This window comes from Heliangelus exortis, chromosome 18 (assembly GCF_036169615.1).
Source record: "Heliangelus exortis chromosome 18, bHelExo1.hap1, whole genome shotgun sequence".
Lineage (NCBI taxonomy): Eukaryota > Metazoa > Chordata > Aves > Apodiformes > Trochilidae > Heliangelus > Heliangelus exortis.
The window spans coordinates 6,287,983-6,306,844 of record NC_092439.1 but is presented as its reverse complement, the minus strand read 5'-3'; the positions used below and the strand labels follow the sequence as shown (position 1 = coordinate 6,306,844).

Here is an 18,862-nt window from a genome sequence, read left to right as displayed (position 1 = left end):
GATTACAGCTACAAATAACAGCCTGGGACTGGTAGCACACAAAGCCACTGGTAGTCCAGTTTCAGTCAATTGCCATGGCCAAAGGTGTTTTTTGGTTTTTTTTAGATGGATTTTTCTGGTATTACTAACTAAAATATCTCATTTTCCCTGTGTGACATGTGCAGGTTTGTAGTTATGCTACCAAATTTGTTCTGCATTTCCATGGTATAAACAGCAACCAGGAAAACTGAAAATGTAGCTTTTTTTTTTTTTTTTCTCTCTCTCCAGTTCATTTCCATTTGCTCTTGCCCTCTCTTTGGCACTTGAGCATTGCTCCACTTGCAGTTTATAAGGCTCCTCTGCCCTGGGAATAGTGTAGCATCTTCTTTCTAAATAACTCTTCTTTGACAAGACACCTGCTTGCTTAATGAGCTCCTGCAGCTCTGTTTCTAATCAGAAGTGTGATTGGCACCTACAAATACCCAAACACAATGCCCCCCCCTTTAGAAACAGGTGTATGAATTACAGATGTGAGATAAAGTCTGTGATGGCTGTTCAGTCCTGTTCAGAAGGCAAACACTTACCTGGCTGGCTGAGGAGAGAAGGCAGCCATGGGAGCATCTCTCTGGCTGAACCGTGCAGGGACCTCCAAAGCCCCTGTCCTGGTGTGGTAGAAGCAGAAGAAAAGTTCCTCCTCTTTGAGTGGAAAAGAAAGCAGGGAATACAGCTCCTTTTGGATTACTGCTGGAGAATGTTAGGCAAATCTCTCACATACATTACCTGCTCAGTAGTTCTTAGAACAGCAGAGGATGGAGCAACCTCCAGAGGATGGATCTCCTATGAGATCCACAGAAGTAAAGACAGTACAGTTTGGATAGGAGCCATGTTGGCACATTCCTGGCTTTAGAACTTATTTTAAATTAATTCCACGCCTAATATTCACATAAATAAAAAGAAAACCCCATGTATCAGCAGACAGATACTTAGGAGACTTTATGATCCTGAGACAGTTTTCATGTGGAACATGAAGATGGTTTCATAGGGGCTGCAGAAAAGTAGCCTCAAAGGAATGAAACCATTTGATCAGTCTTTTAACACATACAGCTGACATGTGTGACAGATTTTTACGAAACCTTCAGCACCCAGAATCCCTGTTGCTTCTTCTGAAGATGTCCCTTTAGAGAAAGTCTCCACAAAAGCTACTTTCCCTGATATTTCACTGAGAACCTCCCACATCTATGTTTTAACACACTGAGATTTTTCAGGGCCTTCCTTACTGGTCTCTTCCTCTTCTTAGGTAATATCCCAAAAGGTAATATTCCTGGACTGTGACTTTGAAGTAGATGAAGGTGAAAAATACATACCTGATGCTGATGGGCCACGTGCTGGAGCTGCTTTGCCCCACAGAGGACCACAATAGTGTTTCTGTTGGCCTGGTAGAGGTGCAGGGTTTAGGAACCTATGGTTCCTGACCCCTTCTGAACTGCAGCTGGGTCAGATGGTGAGCAGAGGGTTTGTGAGTGACCTAGGAGGATCTATATTACCTTCAGATGATGTAAGTTGCATGAGATCCTCCAGCAGAGGCTGCAATTGCCTCCAGGCACCTGACAGACCTCACGTATGCTCAAGCAAGTAAAATTGGTGAGGGTTGGGAATTGCAGCCCTGCCTCTCCTGGGACATACGAGCTTTTCCAGCTGCACCAGAGGAGTTTGTAGATTCACAGATAACCTCCTTCAGGTCAGGCCTATGCTGGTGGATTTTGATAAGTTTATGAACAGTTAGTCCACAGAAATGACATACAGGGCACTAGAAGGACTCTGATTTATTTGGAACTGCATAGAGCATAAACACCTCCAGGTTGCTGCAAAAAAAATGTTAACTCATCCCCATAACTGCTTATATTTTACTCTACATTTCTCTGCAAATCTGAATTAATATTCAAAGTCTGGACTCTTCAGCTTTGTGTTTCAAATACTGTGGGGGAGAGTTGATTTTTTTTTAAAATGCTGTCAGACAGTATTAAATAAAAATCCAATCATGTAAATTTTATAAATTTTTGCTTTACAGAAGCAACTAGTTCACTTTGATTGCTCTGAATTTAAATCAACACTGTTACTTTGCAAAACATGCAAACACTTTGATCCTTCCTTAAACTAAGCCTCTGTTGGGTCTGATTATTTTCTGAGTTAAAATTTAGTTGCTCTGTGTGAACTGTTGTTGATTCACACTTTTTGGGCAAGGACATACAAGAAACTTCACAGAGCCTTTTACAGGCAAGGACTGCAAAATGAGCCCCCTGTTCTGCTCCCTTGCATGTATTTTTACTGTGTCTGTCTGCTGTCCTGTCCATCAGGCATGAAGTAATTGTGGCTACTTACCACACCACTTGTAGTTCCATTCTCTTTCCTTTTTTGTTGTGATAAAGATTTATTTGCTTGTTGGAAGCAGGCGTATTGATTGTGTATGTTTGAAGCTCTGTACTTGTGGCCCTTTGATAGTTGGGAAGAATCTCTAAAATCTCTAACTAGATCCAATAACATTTAAAAAAAAGAGATCCACTGGACAAAATCTTACCATCTTGCTGCTGGTCTAAACCATCACTGGCTTCTGTGGAAGATTTTTGAGATTAAGCCCTGCAGCACCAGAAAATCCATGTGTAATAAAATGTAGAAAGAACAAAAGATGTATTCACCTTCATATGAACAAAAGTTCTGTAAATTAGTTCAATGTGCCTAATAACCTTAAAAAAGCATTTAAAGGCAGAGTTTAAATAAGCAGCCAAGTTTTCAGCAGATGCTCTGGGATGCTCAATGTTCAACTCACCTGAAATATCTGTCTATCTGTTCAGATGCTGAACCATTGATGTAGGTATCTGCTGTATTAATGATCCATTTTTTGGGAAAAAATTAAAGAGCCTAATATTTGCTTATATTACAGTAGACACTGAAAAAAAATGTCATGGAATTTTTATTTTCCCTTTCTTCCCCTCTATTCTAACTGCCTTTTTTCCGAAGATGAAGAGGATCCACTTTATTCTTTTTTCTACACAGGTACATTTATTATTGAATAAGCACCATCGTGTGCTCAGTGTGATTAAAAAAAAAGAAATGTAGGCCTTGCACTCAGGTATCTCACAAGAGAAAACAAAGACCCCAAGAGAGGTCATGGGGGATAGGACTTGCTTCCACCACCTCTTAATGGCATAAAAGCATCTTCTTCCCTATTTCTGTTGTGTTCTGTAGCTATGGATAATGTTTCTCCAGCACAGGCAAAAAACCCCATTTCATTGGACTTGTAATATATAATCCAGGAGAAATACTTGTTTAATATGTCTCTGTGTGTAATACTTGTAATATAAACACGTTTTAAAAGGGATCTGTTACAACCTTGTAGTTTCAGAAAAATTTGATTAATAGCTCACTATCCAGTATTGGCATAGTAAAGATTTTTTGTCAATTAGTCTTTTGCAGTTTTTCAAAAGCTGTATTTGGAACAACAACACTATTTTATATTAAATATAAAGATGAAACCAGTGGCATCCTGCCACATGTATTGAATGTGGAGTAGCTGAATGCCCATTTTCAGATGCTTGTAGCTACTGTTACACAAAACTGAATTCAGCTGCATCCTTGAAACTGCTTTTGAAAGTTCTTTACAAACATAGAAAAATACTTAGTCTATCATAATATTCTTTTCATGTTCCAAGTACTTGTATTTTGAAAATTTGAACACAACAGAAATTATGTAAAGAATTCTTATTTGACATATTCAAGACTCAATATTTTAAATTTCATTATTGCTTGACTGTGTGTTACAGTTCTATAAAGATCAGGTTCTTGTGATGAAATGGGGATGTCTTCAGTGGGATCAAACTATTGTTTTCCTGCTGAGTTTGGTGGTTTCAGTTTGTAGCCTGCTAAAAAGTAGAAAGCTCTGCTTAAAATTTGCAACAAACAAAGAAACCTTCATACCACAATCTCTGCCAAAAAGAGCCCTCTGAGCAGAAGCGAGGATCACACAGATTTTCCATCCAGGCCAACACGGAGCCTCTGAAGATGCAAAGCAGCTGGGAGCACCTTGCACCAGCCTGTCAGAAGAGGCTGCACCCACTCTGCAGTTACCCAGGATGTGCCCCTTGCTTAAATATCTGTCTTGAGATCCACAGAAGAAAAGAACTGGAGGATGTTTTGTAGACATCTGTAGGAGTGGTTATGAGGAAAACTCAGAAAATCACCAAGTACACACCTATCCTGCTTCCCAAAGCAAAATTACTCTTGGTGTAATAAATGAAATCTACACCAGCTGTGCTCTATATCTGCACAGCCTTATTTCACCTGTTACTGGAATTGCCAAGTCACTGTCACATGCTGTTGTGATACAGTATTTTGTAAGAAAAAAAGACAAATTTTGCTCCATGTTTCTGCCTTAGGTAAACAACACTGTACATTTCTAACACTTTCTTTACAAAGCATGTTTAGTGACTTGGAAAAACAATTAATCCAGATTTGCTTTATTATTAAAAATATTTGTCAGCTTTATTATCAACACACCAAAGTTTCTGAAACTGAAGTCCTGTAAATGCATAGGGCACACACATGGACACACACACACACACACACACACACACACACACACACACACACACACACACACACACATATAGAATGCACATCCTGGTCACTACAAATTTCCAGAAATCAGCTGTGGCTCTTATGGTATTTTCTTCCCTGCATGTTAAGTCAATGACCTATTTAAGTATGTTGGCAGCAACATATATGTCTTGTCACTTTATATTTCACAAAGAAATACTGTGTTTTATTTACATTAGACAGACTATGTAAAACTTCACCTTTGTTAAAAAAAACCTTTATCCTAAGTATTTAAATCATTTAATGCTTTCAAAAGGCACAATTAAGTATCTAATGAGAACTTCCATTCAATGTTACACATGGTACAAAAAGAGAAAAAATGTTTGAGACATGAATGTTAATATTTTAAATATATTGGCATAGGAAAATAGATGTCTTCTTGCTTTATTAAACTGACAGTTTAGTTCTGAAACTTTATTTTGAAAAGATTTAAAAAGGATTTGTGTCTTTAGAAATAAAAAATATAACAGGCATATCTAAAAAATATAGAAGAGAAAACCTGATTGTTACTACTAATGAAATAGCTGATGACAAAATAGTAGTCTTTTTGATTTTGATCACAAAAAATAAACTGGTAGTGACAGGATATGATGGATAGATTTGACATCCTGGCAAATCACTGTCATTGATTCAATTATTCTAATTCAGAATAAAAGCTGTATACAGTATGTGTTTATGCTACAGTGGAGTTTTTTAAGTGATTGACATTCATCATATTAGTTAGACAGTTTTAAAAGCTATGTCTTTGTTTTACACAGGGTTGTCAAGAAAAAAAATAAAGTAGAACCTGGATTGCAAGAAAAAAAAGCAAATCACTTAACCAGTTCCTGGTTCCAAACCCATCAAAATAAGTTACCATTATTGCATCCTATTAACATGTTCTTTGAAGAGTCAATTTCACTCCAGCCATGTAATACACTATTATAAAGACTAAATTTTGAAACTGTAATGCAATCTTACAGCTGGGTGGCTTGGAAGTTCTGTGGAGAAGAAGATATTATCTTTCAAAATGAAAGTCAGCCTCAGAAGAAAGAATGCAAACCACTTTAACTTACAGGTCAGCTCTGCTTTACCATTCTTTTGTTTGATGAGATATACACAGAGATATGTACAAAATACTTAGAAGTTCACAAATTGTTTATCTGAGGGTAGAGAAGCCTGAATTACTTGGATATTCTGCCCTGCTTCAGACCAGCATGCTGTGATCCCCCCTCCTCTGAGCTCAGATGCACTCTCCTGGTTTCCCAGCATTAACGTAGCTGTCGGCTTGAATTTCAATTTCAAATTATGTCTGTTGACATAATTTCATAGTGCTGACTTCAATTGTTTAGGATTACTGTTTTGAACCACATAAGGAAATCAGTTCTTTTCTCTATGGTTAGTAAATTCCACTCAAGTGCATTCAAATGCATGTAGTAAGGCATAAGGCAAAGTAATTATCTGTAATATATTCCAATTAAAAACCTGACATTCTTAATCACTGGCATATTAGAATAAAACCTAGCTTATACATTTTAAATTTATTATTACATATTTAATAAACTGATGAAAATACTTCCTGAAATTTAAGAATGGTGTATCAATAACAAAAATTAATTTTTAAAAAACCATAACTGTATAGTTTGCCTCCAGAATAACATGTGACAAGGAACTGCTTAGTTTCATTCCTTTATTTCAATAAACCATCCAACTTAACTTAAAAGTCATACAAAATATTAACCATAAGGATATAAAAATTCCACTGGGAAAAAGGTCCCTTTATTTTTATTGTAAAATAAATCTAGAAATGAAAATCTAAGAGTAGTTTTCTTATTTTAAGAAAAGTAACAAAATACTCTGTTTGCAGTTTAGCAGAACAATGGTAGGACCCAACATAACAGAAGCTTTAACAAAAAGCAAAACCCAAACAAATCCAAAATTAGCGTAAAGAAACCAGAAAAAAAAAAAAAAAAAAAAAAAAAAAAAAGGCACCATATGACAACATGTATTTTTAAAGACTGCTGGGTCAAATCATTAAGCAAAATATTTATATAAGTCATTAACACTCATAATTAGAGTGTCACATAAATCTGAGTGAAACTGCTAAGTAGGAATCACTAGAAGTCCAGGTGCTTCTTGCCCATGGCCATAGCACCACATCCTGAGCTCAGCAGTTTGGGGGATGCTGCCAGATCCTGTTTGCTCGTGCGGCTCACTGTGTCTGACAGGTCTGGAGGCAAATGCAGGCGCTGTGGCAGGAGATTTTCAGGAGGGAGAGGGAGAGAGATGAGGAGAGAGAGAGAGAGAAGAAAGAGAGAGAGAAAAAAAAGATAATAATAATTGCAGTAGAATTTATTTTCCGTAGCGTAATTCAAAATGCAGCCTTCGTCCTGACCAGTGTTTGCTCACACAAATAAACCACTTCTCAGACACTCTTTCAGGCTGACCTGGAAACATTTTTGCATGTTTTCAATTTATTCTGTTCTGTAAATTGTAATTCTGTAATAGGTTTTTTCATCATGAAAATTTTGTAAACAAAATTCAAATTTGCTCAAGGTACTTAACTATATCTATGGGCATTTTTTCTTTAAAAGTAAGGGGTTTTTGTCTGCATGTCATCCCCTATACAAAATCCTCTAATTTCTTTGGCATTACAAGTATAATTTTATTTCAAACATGCATGCTTTGTGGCAGAGTCTGTACATAAGCGATGTGATGTTGAAAAGATGGAGAAGGCTCATCCTGGTTGCAGCATTATTTTGCTAAATATTTCTTCTTCTTATTCTACTGACAGTTGTTAATAAAAACAAGCAGTGATAGTAGTCACATTTGTATAAGGCAATCATCTGCCATCCCTTGTGAGTTGTAGGAACATTACATCCATTTTACAGATGAGGAAACTGAGACACAGGCTACACGGTTGTCCACATGCACACAGGCTTTGCACAACAAACCTTATTTTTCAACTGAAAAAAAAAATTCAAACTCACCTTCTGATAATCTTTTATGCTGGAGACACATAAAAGACATGACATTACCATTTAGTTTTGGTAAAATAAGGTAAAAATTAATGTAAAACCAAGGCTTTACTTGGTTAATTACTGTCTTGCTTTTGGACGCAGTGAGGTACTGCAAGCAGGTCAGATGAGACAGTGGAACATCTTCTACAGAGTGCAATAATTTATGAAACTGCTAGAGAAGGAGCATATTTCTTGAAAGATTTAGTAGGCAAAGGCTAAACTGTGTGGCTCTTCTTTTAAAATGTAGACACTTCTGAAAGGAATAGGATAAAAGTAGTGGCTGCAAAACTGTATTAGGAGGCTGTGAGGACTATCTTTATTCTCTGCTTTTTCTGGGGTTTTGCTTTTATCACAACACATAAATACAGCTGCCTTTTATTCAATAAGTTTGCAACTTTTGGAGGATAAGAATTCTATTAAAAAGCATAAGAAATAGCTGCATTTACAGTGGGCTAACAGTTGAAGTCATTGCTGGCTTTGAGACTGTTCCACAGGGCTTCCTATCACCAGCCACTCCTGGCTGTGGGCAGTGCAGGGAGAAGAAGGTGTGCTAGGTTCTTCTCCAAGGGAAAGAAATGCATAAAAATCACACATTTGGAGCTGGGAAGTCTGTGCTCAGGGTTAGATGGCATACTTCAGGGTTGAAATAGGAGAAATGTCTGTATTTATTTGTAGCACTTTGCTTATGAAGCACAATTCAGGTATCAAACCACCCCCACCCATATATACAATTGAGTAACGATGCAGCTCTTCCATTTCACCACATTAAAATCAGTGCTGTGGTGTCGTATCCTTTGCTTATCCTTTATTCCTGAGAAGGTTAAGTGTGGCTGTGAACTGTGGTCTGTGATGTCTCATTTCTACACCCACACAATATAAACAAGAGCAGATACCAATCTTTGTTTGTCTGATGCAAAAATTTTGCTAGGAAAGAGCTGATGTACACCTTGGAATGTATGAGGAGGGCTGTAACCACTGGAAAATGAAGGAAAAGGAAGAGCAGGGAAGTGCAGGGGAAGACTTGGCAGGTCTTTCAGTCATATTTTCTTTCAGAACCCTGTACAGAACTCTGCTAGAAGGATAGAGGGTATCTGCAATGTGGGAGGCATAGAGGCAAGTGAAGCAATCCAGCTTTCTCCCACTCACTGTTAGCATCTCTCTGCCCACACCAGGGAGTGGAAGAGGTGATTCCTCCAGGGGAAATGTGGTACTGCTGTCTTCCTCCTGCAATCCCTGACCCTGTCACCAAATCTGCCAAATGCATTCAGAGCAAGGTGATAAGAAGCAAACAGACCCCAGACTCAGCAAATTCATCTTCACAGGGATTAACTAATATCACAGATAAGAAACAACTCTAAACCCTGCCACACTGGCCTGGACTAAAAATATGGTAAAAAGAAAAAAAAATTGCTATTTACCAGCCTTAGTCAATGCTGTATTTGTTAGTTGATACTTATTACAAACATAAAATAGACAGAAGAATATTTATTAATTTTCAAAGACTCAGATAGGAAGTGTAAAAATTATAGATCCTTATATTGGATGGTATGGCTGAATGAGGCTTTTACAGATGTGTTTGCTATGATACAGTGCTTCATTATACACATATATACTGTTCCCCCATCTTATTCAATGAGGAATATGCACACTGCCCATTTACTGACTGGCTATAAAGGATTTTGTTTTCTTGTCACTATTTACTCTGGTTCTTTTCTGATGTATTTATTGTACACTATTCAAACCTTGTTCTGAAGACAGAATGGCTTTTCAATAGCCATGTCAGTATATAGCCCTTGAATGCTTCACAAATACCAACTGTGTTATTTTCCTAATATTCTTGTGAGAGAAGGCAGAAAAGCTACCTCCATTTTAGGGACAGGGAATTGAGGCAAATAAAACACATGGCAAAAGGCATCTACTCATTTCAGGAACACAATCTGAGGCATTTAGGACTTGCTTTTCCAAAATGTTTAGCATTGTATAGCATGCTCACTTCATTTGCAGCTGTAAGTGCTCAGTATTTCCTCAAGAACCCCAAGTCAGGCACTCAGAAAGCAAGAGACACAAAATAAGAGAACAGGAATTAAAATGCTGGGTTGAAGCAACACAAGTGGAATAGGCAGAGACACACCATTCCTTCTTCAACTGTCTTAACTACAAGACCATCCCTCATGCAAGCCTTACCTGCTTTACAATCCCAGTTCTCAAACATTACAACAAACTGCTGGTTCTCCAGGAAGCATATTTCACTGCATACATCACATTCATCCTCAGATCAGATGTATTCTGAACAATAAACAACACTAGGGCCCTCTAAAAACAACTGAATATTATCCTGCCATTGACATCTGAATCACAGCACACACACAGACACTACCTCTGAACAAAGCCTGAACAGGCATTTCAAAATATCATTCCTTGCATTTTCTGTGTGCAGCTTAAAAATATAAAGAAGGCTGCAAATATTAATTCTATTAATTATTTTAACACCATTAGAGATATTCTACAATTGAAAACACAAGTAAACTGAAAATTCATTGCAAGCTATTATACAGACATCCACAGGTTAAACTACAAGCCTTCATTTCTGGCTCCAATAGGGACATTGCAATCACTTGAACTAGGGCAGTAAGTGATGGCATGAATAGGCTGTGATCCTTTTTGAACACAAGCATTACAGAATGATTAGACATTTTCATTAGACATTCAGATACTTGCTGACTGCAGAGAAACAATCACATTTAAAGTCCTGGTTTAGGACAAAATGTTTTCTGGCGGACAGCCTTTGCTGCTGTTTCTGAGGCTGTGACCTCCATCCCTTTCAATCTCTCTCTCTTATCAGACTGATAAGAATCAGGCTGATTTTGTTCATATCTGTAGTCCCACTCCTCATAGCCAGGTGTCCCATCCTCAATTGGTCACTATGACAAAACTGTTCCTTTTCCAGTTATCTGCTCTCCCCAGCCCCTAGTCACAGTCTAGCAAGAATAAATATGCAAGTGCAAATAGGATCCTGTAACTGTCCTCCTTGTGATAATTTTTTAAAGCCTGTATCAAAGAAAGGTAAAGTTTGTCAGTGTAAAAAACAGGGAATGCTGGAGTAAACTTCCTTTGTGTGAAGTGAATTGTGTGTCTGCATTATCAGAGTGTGTTTAATTACACGATCACACACTATTTCCACCCGTGCAAGCTGGTAGAGAAATTTTAAACCTGGGATTTTCAGAATCAGACCCTAAGCTTCACCCACTCGATTAAGAAATAACTGGCTATGGAAGAAGGCTATTACTGGCCAATAGTAGGCTAGGGAAGGGGCACGATGTGAGTGCTGGTGCTTCCTGCCTGCTCTGTTTCGGGCAGGTCCCAAAGGCTCCGTGGTGATAGAAACAATTACACTGAACCCAACTAAGCACACAGCTTCAGGGCATGCAGTACCAAAGCAAAACACTCCAGACCAAACTTATTACATACTTTGCCTCTGCTCCGCCCTCTGCCTGAAGAAAACTTCTAATTACTGCATTTGTTCTCAATGGTGAAAAAGAAAAAAAGATAAGAATATGTAAAACCACAGGCCAGAGGGGACACTGAGCAATCGGTTAGCCCAGACCCTGCTCTGAGGACCAAACACAGCACTGATGGTTTTCTGACACTGCTCTGCCTTGTGAGACTGGGAGGTAAAGAGTTTGGGCTCTTCTGGGAATCTCCAATGGGCTGGTACACTTGGTTGGGGTGTAATTTATTTTTTTTTAAACCAGAAAAATCCCTAGTATACAAAAATACTAGAAAGTGCTTTTGCCAGTGTAGTTAGGGTTTGTGTAGTTAATTGTACCAAGGTGATTGTTCTACAGGTTCATTGTAAAAAACAGACTTCTCAGTGTAAGACTTTTTTTCTCTTCAGTATTAAGAGGACTGACCAGCAGTTTACCTAATAACCTCTCCTGATATTCATTATACCTCAGATACAAAATGCATAGAAACAGTACACAAGCTTTAACTGATGATAAATACTCAGTAATAATTGAGGTGGAAGACAGCCAAGATACAACAAAATGTCATAAAACTGGGGGATATTCAAATCATATATTCTATAAACTACTTTAGACCATAAAAAGTATAAAAATGTTTAGCAATGATATAAGCAGCTATACATACATTGGTAAAAATCTAACCCCAAAGTAGTTACTCTTCATATTACTTCAAAATAACTTTAACATTTTGGTAGCTATTATAAAAATGTAATACTGTAGCAAAGAAATAGTAACATGAGTGATGCAAATAATTGACTCTCATAAGAAAAGAGGTGGTATCTTGTTCTTGGTTTGATATATATTAAAGTAATTTCACTGAAGTTAACCAGCTAAGTTACATGAAGCTTTAACAACAGAACCTAAACCTCCCAAAATTAGACTTAAAAAAAAAATTTCACAATTCCATTTATTTGGATCTTTGACCAAAACAATTTCTTATTTGTCTACTGTGGCTGCAGCCCTGCCTTGGGGCAGGGAGATCAGGTAATGACCTCTCTAGATCCCTTCTAGTTCCATTTGCTACAACTCCATGAAGACTGAAGTCACCAAAGCCGAAGGGATTTGGTTTAAGGGGACTAGCAGGGTGGGGAGAAGAATTTTAGGAATGTTGGGAAAATGAAAGATGCAGCCTCTTAGCTGGGGAGCTTTATATCCTACTTGTTTTTCTTTGAAGCAAAACTCTTGCCATTCTACAACGCCCACACAAGAAAGAACAAGAACAGTTTGTGGTACAGAGGCCGAGTTCCTTTTTCTGTTTCATTTCTGCTTATGATGCCCACAATGCATCATTTCTTTCCCTTTTCTGTCATTTTATTAGTACCTCATTTATAGTCACTATTAATTATTTCTTTTATTGTAGTAGCTAGGAAAAGACTTTAGCATTTTTTTTAGGTATCATGAAAAAGGTGGGTTTTCTGGAGAAATTGGCAGGAGGCTTCATAAATATGCAGCTTCATAAAGCTTCCTCTTAGAGTGAAAAACCCCTTTACTTGTTTGAAAATTATCAGATTGCCAAGTGATCATCACTATTGCCTGTCTGGAAATAGATTTCTTGATAATGAATAAGATCACCCAATCAGGCTGGGGAAAAGGACATGGAGGCCTTCAGAAAAGAAGAACTCGCACACAAATCTGACAATATTGCTATGAAAAGGTATAAAATTCTTATTAATACCACAAAACCTAAAAATACATCTGAGTTAATGTAAGTTCACTCCTCAGTGACAAACCAGGAAGCCTTTTACCACTGCAGACATTATAAACTCTCACAGCAAGGACTTGAAAGTAATTCCCACTGGCCTAGACCTGTGTTGGGCAGAAATCATACAATAGTCCTGAAATTTCATTCACAAACAGTGATAGTGTCTCAGAACCTATAACATTTATCTTGTGGAGAGAATGTTGCCAAACTACCCTCCCATAACTGTATCTAGGTCTTAGGCAAACTATTTTAAAACCAATTTACTATGAATCTCTCACATTCCTGTTCACAATACAATTTTCTCAGCATTTTAAAAAATGTCCACTACTTTTCTGTATAGTGGACATGAACTCAGTTTCTTCTTATTCTGCTACGTTCACAGCTGTTACCACCATTTCTACATCACAGCAATGGATACATTTTCTAAACTCATTATAAAGACCTCTGAAAAGAACATTGTAAAATTTTCTGCTTTTCAGGTAACTGTGTCTAATTTATAATTAATCACAACTGTATCAACCCATGTTAAAATAAGCACATCTACCATATGCATTTCCCATTCCCAGTTTTAAAGTTGAAGCTTTAAAAATTATTAACATCAGATCTTGAGAGAAGGCTTTCACTAAGAAGAGCTGATAAATACACTTTTACCTACATATCCCTGTCTCTGTGTTAAAGAGCACATTGCTACTATGAAAATGTTTTTTTTAATATGTTATATATATAATATATAACAGTCACTACTTTTCAGTGGCAGGAAAGGTAAGTACAGGCAATTGTCTCAACAGACTCTTTCCTTCCAAATAAAAACTCCACCATGTGTTTAAGATTATTTGTTACATGTGAAAAGACACAAGAGAAAGATAAATATACCAGGTAGATTTACCCTTTTTGACGCTTGAAAATGGTGAGTGTACAAGTAACAGACCTGCTTTGTAACAGAAATCTCTGCATAATGAAGAAGCTAAGGGAGCTACATTAATCAATGAGGTTTATAGGCAATCCAAGGAGTATGGCTGTTCAACTGCTTGTCTGATCCAAAGTTAAGAAAAATACACGGTAATCTTAAAACCACAAGGGTATTAAACCCTTGCATAGCATATTATTGCAATAATTACTGATTCAGGTCTTATTAAGCAAATATTGAGAGACTGTCTCTGTCCTAAAGAGTCTACAGTCTGAATGCACAAAGTGGGTAAAAAGGAAGAAGTGAAAGATAAAATATCCAGGCAGCAGGAAAAATGTCATAGTAACACTGTTCTACTGCCAAAGCTTTTTTTTTTTTTTTTTTTCTTTCTAAGTTAAAAAACCCAAAACTGCATAGAAAGGGGAGTGAAAGAGACTATATAAGGGAAGAAATTAAGTGACAAAGGGCTGAAGAGAAGAACTAGTGAAGGATGGGAAAGATGGAGGAGATGTATTATCTAAGTATCCTATAGCTGAGAATGGGATCAGGGTCTAAATGCTGAAGAGAAATGTTCTAAATTCAAACAGTCATCAGACATAAGTCTGATGGCATCACCTATGCCCAAAGCAAGCAGATTGACATTTCTCCCATAGATCTGTTCCTCCTGCTGAATTTCTTCTCCCTGAGCTTATGTAAGAGAGATGTGGGACCTGTGATGCAAGTCTGAGTAATTCTGGGGCTCTCAGGATAGCCCGGATGGATTCTAATGTTAATGTCACATTCTCTTCCCTGATGGATTCATTCAGCCTAATTGCAGCTGTCCACAAGTCAGCCATCCAGTCCAACCTATATTATATATGAGATGAATCACCCTTGCAAAGTGCTTGCCCATCTCTGGTGATTATTCAGGAAATGTGGATGACTCGCTTACACTTAATTCTTAACTTGGAGAGTAAAAGGTCAAGGAGAGGAATTCAGTCCTACAACTTGATGAAGCTTCTCACCGAGTCACTGCTCTATCTCCTTTCTTTGAATGACACTGCAACATGCCACAAAGTATGGATTTCGTATCAAAACACAGATGGCTCACTGGAAACATTCCAGAGTTGCTGGTGATGCCTTTGCTGCTCTGCAATGACTTGGGTCTCTTTACTGGGAAGCCTGAGAAGTGTTCAAGACACTGTGTACAAACAAAAGCTACGTAAGGGAGGGCGAGGGAGAAAGAGCACTCAGAGAGAAGCATCTGTTACTGTCACTCTCTAAAATTTCAGTTTAGTTAGAAATCTAATAAAAAATTTGAGTTTGCACCCAAAGCTATGTGTTAAAGTTCACTGCAAGCTAGCAAGCTTCCGACTTAGTTTGAATATTTTGTCACATTAAAGAAACCCTCATTAATACACCCATTTAAAAAATACCATTTTATCTGAGGGCATGCAACAACACAAATAATGCATAAAATGTCTTCTGCCCCTTGATAAAATTGTCCAGATGAATTTCAACACCTCACAGAAAGGTTATGCTCCAAGACAGTTAATTCACACTGGCAATTCTCCGTTACAAGTGAACTTCAGTACCTGATTTGCCAACTCAAAAAAAGAAGACAGACAACTGAAATGCAAACAGACTTCCAAATTGAGGAGTTCTGCCAGCTACTGCTAAATTACACATTGCCTACAAGCTTCTACTGATTCCAAATATATAAACTCTACAGATCCTATGAAATTTGAACTCTAATTAAGAGTTTTCTCAAGAACAGTTGCAAACAGGAGCTGCTCTGAGACCTGACCAGCCCAGCTGTGGGCTGTGCCAGTGCTGCCTCAGTGGTTTTTCTGGATTTCTGTATTCATTGACAATGCTGTTTTCCTCATCAGTTGCAGAAGTGTGTCCAAACCAAAGACAATCCATAACTACACATGAAAATCCACACACCAGTTGTGACTGCATACCAGTCACTGATTATGGCCGATGTGTCTGCCTGCAGACAAGGTGTGCAGGATTGCTCTAGAAAGCACAGTGTGAGCTGTATTGCTTTACATTTGACTACACAATGCAAACCTCCCATACAATATGTCCCTGAATGCCTCTGTTTCAAGAGACCAGTGTCACAGGTTTGGCAAGTCCCTGGTTATGAAGGAGGAGCGTGCAGGGGGGTAAAATGGAAATGCTAGCTGGGGGGGGTATTGTTGTTTCGTACTGGGAGTAGCCCTATGCTCTCTGTATACTTTTTTTTTTAGGTCAGGTAGAATGAGAACATTTCCACTGCTAGGCAGCCCTGCAGATCTCTGAAGCATTTCTGGGTGTTCAGACCTGAAGCACGTGCTGCCCAAAGGGAAGATTCATTCCCCGTGTTGCACAGCCCCCCAGTCCCTCCCCCAGACAGCACAAGGGCTTTGGCAAAGGGAGAAGTGCTTCAACTTCATGCAGGAACATATTACATGACCAGAACACAACAATTAGCACATTTGTAAAGCTTCAGGGAGAGGAACAATTTAATAGCTTTTTGAAGCAGACTAATTTTCTGGAGCTTTTTTTTTTTTTTTTTTTTTTTTCTGAATGATTTTCCTTTTCATGCATGGACAAGTTCTGCATTGCTACAGGTATGTTCTGAGCCTGCTTCACAGGATTATTTTGTACAGAGATACACAAATTATTCAATCACTTTAAAAAAGTGAAATGAAATGAAAACCTGATATGTAAGTGCAAACAATTATTACTCATCTCTGTTTTAAAATCAAGTATCAATTAGGTAGATAAATGTTAGTGCTAATTTCCAAAATTTTGCACAGATAAAAACTCAGGCTGTTAAACAGACAACCAGTCTGTTTATGTTTGCAGCTTTTCACAAGCAAGAAACTTCAGCTCTGTAATGGCAAATGCCACTGTCAGATGCTCCACGCTGAGGCAAAAACCAGGCCAGAAAAAAAAAAAAAAAAAAAAGTATTTCTGCTATCACTGTCTTCTCACCCTAAAAACTGGCACTAATAGAGGAAGTATGCTCAGTTCCTGTAGCTCCCAGGTGAGGATGTAGTCATTATATAATTAATATTTCAATATCTCTTCTTTTCAGTACTAATCCCTCATGACTCATGAGGGCTACAGTTTAAAACTGCAGCTAACAAAGCCTTTTGTAGCTATACACCAAATAATCTTAGAAATCCCTGAACTATAATTTAACTTCTGTAATATTGTATCAGCCTATTTTGGTATGAAAGAATACGGCATATTTTTCCTCACTGATTGGTATTCCTTATACAAAATAAATATAAAAATTGCACTGGTGATCAAGTGGTCATGTTGATTCCCCTTTGGCAAACCAAAGCTTTAAAGGAAGTTTAAGCACAGAATAAGAAGTTGCGAGATTCTTGTGACTAATTGAGATTAAAATAAACATTACTATTTATATGAAAGCTGGGGGGGAAGGGCTGAAGATTAAAGCAGATTCCTGCATCATAATGTGTTTTGTATAGAAACTCTATGTGAAATTATAGTTACTTGCTTTCAGCTGTTTCTAGCAGTTTAGTTTTGTATTTTTCACGTGCTAGGATTTTTTTTCATTCCGCTTCTTTATTCCCTACTACCAGTAAGTCTCTTTAGAGCAATAAGATCTTTAAAATCCCTTCAGTGTTTAGAAATGTCAACAATTCAGCAGACTATACTTGATGAATAGGCCAGATAGAAAAACCTGCCTCAAGTTTTTCTCTCGAGAGAAGTAAGGTGCTTTGAAGAGCACTTGATTTGAGATTTAGCAGCCTGCTGCTATTCAGCCAGCCACTCTTGAGAGCTGTTAAGTCCTGACCCGTAGCATGAAAATAGGTTGGAGGGAGGGAAGAAATACTGGTAAGAAAGATATTTTGTACTTTCTGTATAATTACTTCTTCTAAATACAATTTAAATATTTTTTCCTATAAATAAGTAAAAACCTTAGAGATCAGGGAGCCTTATCAGACAATCTTACTTGAATATTTTGAATTTTGCTGGAACTTGCCAAGGGGAACTGCTACCACACTGGAAAAAGACGAGGCTCTAAAGGAAAAAAAATCTAAATGGTTCTTTCCATTTGAATAGATGACACTGACATATTAAAGCTTGGTATTTTTGACCAGACATATAGGAAACAAGGAGGTTTTCACTACAGAATAGGCAGTGGAAGAATACGAAATGGTTTGGTTTGCTATAATTACAAAAAATATTTTAAAAATATTTTGTTATTGCTTCCACAGCCTACAACCAATCTCAATACCAGACTACAACGAGTTTATCCAACATCATAAAACAATTCAAGATATCTGCACAATTCTAATAATATCAGATGAAAAATCAAACTGCAAGTCAATTGTTTTACAGGAATATCTGTTCTTAACAGACTGTGCATGTTCTCTCACTTGACAATACTTTAGCTTGATAACTAGTTCCCTGAATAAGAATTTAGCTAATAACCTAACAGCAACTGACCACATTACTGAGGCAAATGACTTGCCAGTATCTTCTGCCCTACTTTCTGCATCTCTGAGTTTCAGAGAGATATAAAAGAAAGGCAAAACTAGGTCATTCCTGCGCTGAACAAAAGAATTTTTGTAGTAGTATAAATTACTGACCTTTCTAATAAGCCTGTCTTTCCCAGCAAACCAGGTAATTCAATCCAACTCAACTAATTAATGGTATCCTCCAATAACTAACAATAACTGTAATACACAATCCAGGAGAAATGTTTCTATGGCTTTTCTAAAGCTGTTACACCTAGGAAACACTCTATTTCCTAAATAAGGATAAATTTTGTGGATTGTGCTTGGTATTAGTTAGCACACAGTCATTACTGAAAGAGTAGCTATTCTGTACTGATTGACAAATATCTCTATACCTGAGACTGCCTGGTATTCCTGAATGGTCCTTTTTACCTGAGAACATTCACTCATTAAATCATTCTCTTTATCAGCTCAGTGTCAGAGATTCAGACATCTTCATAAAAGAGTAAGGATGCTAGGACTTTTTGAAATTAAATATATGATGGACACACAACAAGGAAAGAACTTACTGAACAATACAGCTGGTGGCTTTCATGGCCACAAGAATAATAAGGCATAAAGTAGGAAATGGCCTCTGT

At 37.5% G+C, this 18,862-nt stretch overlaps 1 protein-coding gene across 3 annotated transcripts in view; it reads right to left on the bottom strand.

Annotated features, from left to right (window-relative positions):
- Window positions 1–18,862, bottom strand: part of ELP4 (elongator acetyltransferase complex subunit 4) — a 116,099-nt gene that overhangs the window by 3,638 nt on the left and 93,599 nt on the right. For 2 of the 3 annotated variants that reach the window (XM_071761854.1, XM_071761855.1), the window contains one exon: window positions 6,285–6,857. In XM_071761854.1, coding sequence (XP_071617955.1) covers window positions 6,712–6,857 — 146 coding nt within the window. In that variant the 3' untranslated portion in view covers window positions 6,285–6,711. Of the gene's footprint in view, window positions 1–563; window positions 642–6,284; window positions 6,858–18,862 lie in introns of those variants that run through there. The other variant, XM_071761853.1, reaches the window with a different exon arrangement.